Below are 7,237 nucleotides of genomic sequence, written 5' to 3'. Positions count from 1 at the left end.
CAGCATTGTTTTATTTGTGTCAAGTTCATAGGTCTGAATTCAATTTGCATTTGAATTCAAATAGTTTTGTTTGAATTAGTGGAGTATAGAAAAAGAAAAGGAAGAGAAAGGAGCCCAGCCAGCCGGCCCAAACCCCTCTCCCTCTCCCTCTCTTTCTTTCCCCAGCCCGAGGCCCAGCTCTCTCCTCTTTTCCCCCGCGTGGGCCGAGCCCCGGCCCAGTTTCCCCCCTCAGCCCGGCCTGTCTCCCCGCTCTCCCCCCTTCTCTCTCTGGCGAGCTGGACCCACGCGTCAGCGCCCTCTCCCACCTCCCCTTCTTTCTCTCCCCTTCCTCTGCTTTCCTCCGGCGCTCAACAGCCTCCGAAAACGCCGGCGAGCTTTTCCCCTGGGCCCGCACGCCGAGGCCTCGACCCCCGGTCCTTAAGTGGCCCAGTAGCCCCACCAACCCATCTGAACCCTAACCCTAGCCCTGCATCGCTAGCGCCGCCGCCTCCTTCTTCCCTCCGCCGCGCAGGCGCCTCGGCCTCACCGTCGATCGGCCGCTCTGCTGCACTTCGGACCACCACATCACCCGTAGAAGCTCCACCTCGCCCCCTAGAAGCTTCCCGAGCTGTGCGTTGGAGCTCTGGACCTCGGCATCGCCGGAATCGAGTCTCGACGCCGCCGCCGGTGATCTGCTCCGCCGCCTCAATTGGCCGCCGTCGTTGTGTCCCGGCCCTTCTTAACCCCCTGGTTACCTCCGCAGGAGCTTCCCCGACCGATCCGTGCATCCCAGAGACCTCGAGGCCCCCTGCAGCACCTTCCCCCGCGAGCGCCGCCGCCCTCGCCGCACGGTCATCGTCGACGTCTACCCTCCGTTGCGTCCTCGACCCTCACGACGCCCCGGTGAGCAACACATCAACCCCCTGTCCGTTTTGCGCTAGGCCCCGTGGTCTTTGGCAGGCCGTAGCCCCTGGAACGCCGCTCGCCGGCGACAGCCACCGCCTCTCACCGTCGCGCGCTAAGCCCGAGCCTCTCTAGGCCCAGCTGTAGCCCTAGGTCGTCTCCCCGTGCCCCGGTGGTCCTCCCTGGCTAGAAGTCGTGAAGGTTTGGCCCCCAGAGCGGCGGGAACGCCGAGCTCCGGCGAGACCCGAGCTGCGCCGCCGCGGATCTGAGCCGCCGGCGTCACAGCGCCGCCCCCCTCCTTTCTTTATCTCCCTGAGCCGTCCGATGCTGATCCAGTGGCCTAGATCCTACCCGCGCGCGAGTCAAATGGGATGCGTACCGGTCAGCGCCGGCAATCTTGCTAAAGAGCCCTCGGGTTTATGGGAAATTAACCCGCCGTCCAGCCTTAGTCAAAAGTATTTACAGAAGGGTCCTTTTATTCCCGTTTAAGCCCCTGTCTTTCCTGGAAATTGAACCCGCAGTCCATCTCTTGAGTTTTCTCGTGCTAGCCCCTAGATTTAGGCTTTAATTACGTTTAAGTCCCCGGGTTTTGCCCAGAAGCCCCTGGTTGCTCTGTTTTTCTTACAAATAAGTCCCTGGATCCTGTTTTAAGCGTAGTTTTCACGTTTTAGCTCCGTTTTAGGTGTTCTTTATATCCACGCGATCGTTGTAACGCGTAGATTAGTTCTAGGCTAGTTCCATGCGCTGTTCTATTGTATTGGTGTACTGTTTTCTTATAGTTTGCTATGGTTTGTGCATGTGTGTATGTCTGGACTATGCTTGATGATCGTGAGTAGACGCGGAACCTTTGGACCAGTACCAGGAGCCGCCATCTTCTGAGCAGTTTGAGCAGCAGCCAGGAGAGTACGAGGAAGGCAAGTATAACATGAACCTCCTATCACTTTTTAATACAAGTTCATACTGCATTTTAATACTGTATACCTATAAGGACTTTCCTAGCCACTTTATATCCTATATATATATCCTTTGGGTTGCATTTTGGTTAGTTGTGCTAGGCTGCTGCGCTATAACACACTGGGTCCCTTTTAATTAAATTTGATTAATGGTCTTATGCAACTTAATCCTGAGAGTGACCCTCTGTGCTGTGTGCTTGAGTGGCTCACGTCTCCTTAAAAGATGTTTTTGTTAGAAACATGGTTTAGGGGGCCAGCACGGTGCTTAGTGCTTGGTTGGCCACTCTCCATAAGGACCGGTTCATAGAGCGACAACCTGGGACAACCGCGCAACCACAAGACTGGAATGGGACGGTCTTGACTTACTAATTAGGTCATTTTGGTTCAGGGGTAACTTACCTGCGTGGGCAAGAGGGTGGTAAGCTTCAATGGTCCCTGCTCCTCCGGCTTGGTCTGTGCTGTGTGTCTTGTACCCCCGGAGGTGGGCCCCATCGTCGCTGATCCAGAATCCTTAGCGGTTACACCTTACCAACGTGATTCTTTGTAACGGTCTCGTAGTGTGCTTGCTAGCCATCTCACCTAAGGAAGTGTGATGAACAACTAGCGTAGCTCACGACTTGTGGGTAAAGTTGTGCAACCTCTCGAGAGTGTAAAACTGATATATCAGCTGTGCTCACAGTCATGAGCGGCCCAGATCCTCCGTCTGATTAGTGGGGTTATCAACCTTTGACGAGGAAGATTCCCCGGGTGGTTTTGGTTGGTGGTTCTCAGTAGTTCTTAATTAATATTGATTAATTCTTGTGAAATTTAGGTTATGGTAACTCATCCACTTGTAGTAATTAGCATTAATAAAATTTGCCAAGATTAAAAGCTAATGCAGTTGAGTCAGCTAACCTTAGAGCCTCATGCTCGTGTTATACTTGTTGAGTACGAGTTTGTACTCACACTTGGCTCTCTACTCTTCTGTTCTATTTCGGATATCTTCGACTGCTGCTCAGTGCCCGGCAACGTGGAGGATTACGTCAGCGGCTTCGACCACTTCTAGGCGTTTGTCTCCCAGTCGACGTCCCTGTGGCGCCCAGCTTTTCATGTATCTCTTTTACGCTTCCGCATTCCTTGAACTGATTCTTGATTCAGTTGTAATAAAGATATTCATTTATTAATTTATACGCTTTTATTCGTGACATGTGTTGTGATATCTTGATAATCTGTTGTATATATGCGTGACTTGATCCTGGCGCATATATGATTGCTCGATTTATGTTCTTATAAATCGGGTGTGACATATTCCTCCAGTGCTAATTTCTTCATTTGATGTCTCCCTCCACGGATCATATTAGAATTACTACCCATCAAGCGCGTGATTTCGTCGACCTAGGGGGAAGATCGCTGTCTGAGTGTCTGGCTGCACAGATGTCTGCAGGCTCCAACCAAACGGACCCAGTGCCTTGAGTTAGCAAAACGTATGACCTGCTTCTTATAAAAAGAAGAAATTGTTGACATGCCAATTCACACACATAAAACTAGCACCAAAATACATCTAGCTACAAAACTGGAGCTTTGTTTGTAACACTAAGGCCTACGGCGGCCCAAGAAAGTGCGGCAGGCCTGCTCGAGCTCCTTGCAGGAGTGCGCCTGCGCCAGGTCCATGATGCCCCGCACCGTGTCATCCTTGATGAAGCGGCGCAACCGGCCCGCGCACATCTGCTTCATCCTCTCGATGAGGAACATGTCCGCGGCCTCGAACAGCTGCCGCGTCATGGCGGCCTCGCCGTGGGCCTTGATCAGCTCCTCCGGCAGCTCGTCGTGGTAGATGTAGTGGAGCACGCCCTCGAACGCCTCCGGGCTCGTGCCCGAGATGGCCACGCACGGGAGCCCCGCCTCCGCCCACCTCTCCTCCCCGCCGTGCCCGTAGAGCGCCGTCGCGAACCACTCGGACTGCGCCGCGACCACCAGCCCGTGCGCCTCGAAGACCCTGCCGCCCACGGAGAACTTGACGTCGAACGGCGCCCTGCCGCTCTTGAGGAACCGCATGGCGTTCGCGGCGAAGTCCGACTGGGGCGCCATCGCACCGCCGGCGACGCTGGCCCAACGATCATCGCCGCCGCCGCCGCGGTTCTTCCAGCAGCTGTTCACGACATCCACGGTGCAGCGCACCTTGATGGAGTCCTCGTGGAGGACGCCCAGCTCCGGGCCCTCGAGGGCCTCGCGGGTGACGAACACGCGGAAGCCCCAGCTGTTGCAGCGCCTGTCGAAGCTGCAGGGCCGGTCGGAGCGCCGCGAGTAGGCGACGGTGCCGTCGGGCTTGAGGAGCTGGAAGGTGAAGCCGGCGCGGACGGCGCGGCAGTGCGGCTTGTAGAGCGTCTGCAGGTAGAAGGCGACGAACACCGAGTTGGGGTGGTAGCCGTCGGGGTAGAACCGGACGTACCACGTGCGGCCGTCGACGGTGAAGTAGCGGGAGAGGATGGACTTGCCGGAGCCGATGCCCTTGGTCTGGCTGTAAGCCCGGATCGTGAACTGGTGAGTGCCGGACACGGTGTGCAGCTCGCCGCCGGCGTCGGCCGCCGAGAGGCAGCAACCCATCGATCGGTTGACGTAGGGTTCCCTAGCTAGCTAGGGATGTGTTTGGATTGGTCACGCCCGCCCGCCTCACGCGGAGAATCTATCCGTCGATATCTCGTAAGCAGTTCTGGATGAACGGCGAAATCATCGGCGGGATATATGAGTCGGATCATATAACAAACGGGAGACTATAGCTAGGGTTCATACAGTATTTTATAAGAATATACAATTGAATCCGAGTGGTATAAATTAAATGCCGCAGCGAATCGATTACGGGTCGTTTGGAATATACAATCGGATTCGAGTGGTACAAATTAAATGCCCTCGGTGCTAAAATAATTCCAGCGGATTACGTGTCAATTAGGATACAACTTGTACCCACCAAAAAAAAATACTAGTATAATTTGCACACATATTTTAATTCAATGCAAAGGGCTAGCTTATAGCAGAGAGACAAACATCTACTGAGAGAAATATATATTTTTTTTGTTCTCAGCAAAAAATGGAGCCGGATCAGAGTCGAACATGGCTCCTATTTAAACAAAACACTTTTGTTTCAATTCGCATCTGAACTATATGTATGCATATGGACACTAACTTGGCTCGCATACGGAATGGACAAGAATACTTTTATTTTAATTTACATCTAAACTGTAGGTGACATTGCATAATGGACATGGACACTGTAACTTAGCTCGCGTCCGGGATGGACAAGCTTCCCTGGTATATATATACACGGGACACGGCAGGGCGTCACCGCTATTGAACTGTACCAATGGCATCCAAAAACTCTCCGCTGCGTGCAGCGGCCTCGCGGGGCCCCGCGATCAAGACGCTGACGGCGACCCGAGTCTACACCTTCTCTAACTACTCCAAGGCGGCGGCGCACCTGCGGCCGGGAGAGGCGCTGAGGTCCAAGCCCTTCGACTTCCATGGCCGCTCGTGGCGCATCAAGCTGTACCCCGCCGGCTTCAGCCCCGCCACGCGGGACTTCGTCGCCGTCTTCGTCAAGTGCCGCACGGAGCCCTTCTGCTTCTACAACACCGGGGTGACGATCGAGATCCTGGACAGGAGAGGCGAGAGCGCCGTCTTCGACGACGCCACCGCCAAGACGAGGACGTTGGCTATGAGCGACGGCGAGTTCAGCAGGGGCTACGTCGAGCTCGCCAGGAGGCGCGGGAGCTGGAGGCCTCGTCGTGCGTTTGCGACGACGACACCGTCACGGTCAGGTGCACTCTGACCATCGGCGCCTTGGCAAAGCCGCCATCGGTGTTCCCGTGGAGGCGCACGGCCAAGGGTGACGACGACGACGACGATCTAGTCGCCACGCCGTCGTTGATCGAAAGGTTTGCAATGGACGTTGCTGTCGACACGGACGCGGCGTCCACGTCCACCGCCGCGCCGGAGGTCGTGACGGGGTCCCGTACGCTCGCGATCAGCCGCTTCTCGGAGAAGAAGGCGTCGCTTGCGCGCGGCGAGTGCGTGCGCTCCGTCCAGTTCCGCGTCGGAGGGAGCAACTGGTACATCAAGGTGTACCCCAACGGGCACGACAGCGGCAGCGAAGGCAGCGTATCCTTCTTCCTCGCCCGCGGGAGGTCCGGCGAGCGGGAGACGACGGCGGAGTTCGCGTTCGAGCTGGTGAACTTTGCGGAGGCCGGCAACCACAAGTCCGCCAAGGTGAGGGGGACGTTCGACGACAACGCGAGCAACTCGGAGCACCTCGGCTTCCAGCGCGCGGCGGCGGAGCTCCAGTCCGCCCGGCAGATGAGGAACGACCGCCTGATCGTCCGGTGCAGGCTCGGCGTGTTCAAGGGGAAGCCGCCGTCCCCGCTCCTCGCCGAGGCGCCGGCGATCGCCGTCCCGCCGGACACCCGGTCCTCGGACTTCCTGGGGCTCCTCAACAGCCAGGAGGGCTCGGACATCACGTACGCCGCCGGCGGCACCACCTTCCGGGCGCACACGTGCATCCTCTTGGCGCGGTCGCCGGTGTTCCAGGAGGAGGTGCGGGAGCTCATCGACAACCCGGAGAAGCACCCCTGGCGGCACATCAACGTCGAGGAGGAGGAGATGACGGCGCAGGCGTTCGAGGCGCTGCTGCACGTGGTGTACACGGACCAGCTGCCGGACATGAGCTACGTGGAGCCGACGGACGAGGCGGTGGAGGCCATGCTCTTCGCCGCGGAGAGGTACGAGGTGGGGAGGCTGAAGCACCGGTGCGAGCAGTGGCTGTGCTCGTTCGTGACCCGTTCACGGTGGCAGACATCCTGTCGACGGCGGTCAGGTACGACCTCCGGCTGCTCGAGGTCGCCTGCGTCCAGTACGCCACGCCGGACCACGTGTGGGAGCACGTGAAGGGAACCGAGGGGTTCGACCGGCTCAGGGCGACCTGCCCCCACATCGTCAGGGAAATCGAGAGCAAGCAGAGGAATTACTAGTTTGTCTTGCAGGTTTTTTCTTTGCAAAAATTTTATCTTACAATTTAGCGTGTATATAGTTGGTTAGAGGGTGTTTGGTTCCCGTGACTAACCCTATCACATCAAAGGTTTGGTTACTATTTAGAGTATCAAACATAAATTAATTATAAAACTAATTGTATAGACGTAGCCTAATTCGACCATATTTAACAATATGGTGCTACAGTAAACATATGCTAATGATGGATTAATTAGTTTTAATAAATTCGTCTAACGAATAAGTCTCCATATGTGCAATTAGTTTTATATATAGTCTAATTAGTAACAATCATTTGATGTGATAAAGATTAAAGTTTAGTTTGTGGAATCAAATACTCCCTAGTCTTGTGCAATTGTTTTGGTCAGAAAAATTGTCAGCAGCTTTGT

General features: G+C 55.5%; 2 protein-coding genes across 2 annotated transcripts; one reads left to right on the top strand and one right to left on the bottom strand.

The window, feature by feature from the left end:
* Positions 1-3,407: 3,407 nt before the first annotated feature.
* LOC112900898 (BTB/POZ and MATH domain-containing protein 1-like) lies at positions 3,408-4,418 on the bottom strand. Its single transcript, XM_025969675.1, has one exon. It carries the CDS (start codon positions 4,416-4,418, stop codon positions 3,408-3,410), a length of 1,011 nt encoding a protein of 336 aa, XP_025825460.1.
* Positions 4,419-5,750: 1,332 nt separating this feature from the next.
* Positions 5,751-6,832, top strand: LOC112900897 (BTB/POZ and MATH domain-containing protein 5-like). Its single transcript, XM_025969674.1, has 2 exons — positions 5,751-6,336; positions 6,456-6,832. The coding sequence occupies exons 1-2, from the start codon at positions 5,751-5,753 to the stop codon at positions 6,830-6,832; spliced, it is 963 nt and encodes a 320-aa protein (XP_025825459.1).
* The last annotated feature ends 405 nt before the right edge of the window (positions 6,833-7,237 follow it).

This window comes from Panicum hallii, chromosome 7, assembly GCF_002211085.1.
Source record: "Panicum hallii strain FIL2 chromosome 7, PHallii_v3.1, whole genome shotgun sequence".
Classification (NCBI taxonomy): Eukaryota; Viridiplantae; Streptophyta; class Magnoliopsida; order Poales; family Poaceae; genus Panicum; species Panicum hallii.
This window is presented reverse-complemented; position numbering and strand designations above follow the sequence as displayed.

Bases quoted from the DNA above. Each gene is read 5' to 3' on its own strand.
- LOC112900898 (XM_025969675.1), bottom strand. From the start codon at position 4,418: ATGGGTTGCTGCCTCTCGGCGGCCGACGCCGGCGGCGAGCTGCACACC.
- LOC112900897 (XM_025969674.1), top strand. From the start codon at position 5,751: ATGGACGTTGCTGTCGACACGGACGCGGCGTCCACGTCCACCGCCGCG. The intron at 6,337-6,455 runs GCACCACCTTCC...ATCAACGTCGAG, and splicing joins CATCACGTACGCCGCCGGCG to GAGGAGGAGATGACGGCGCA.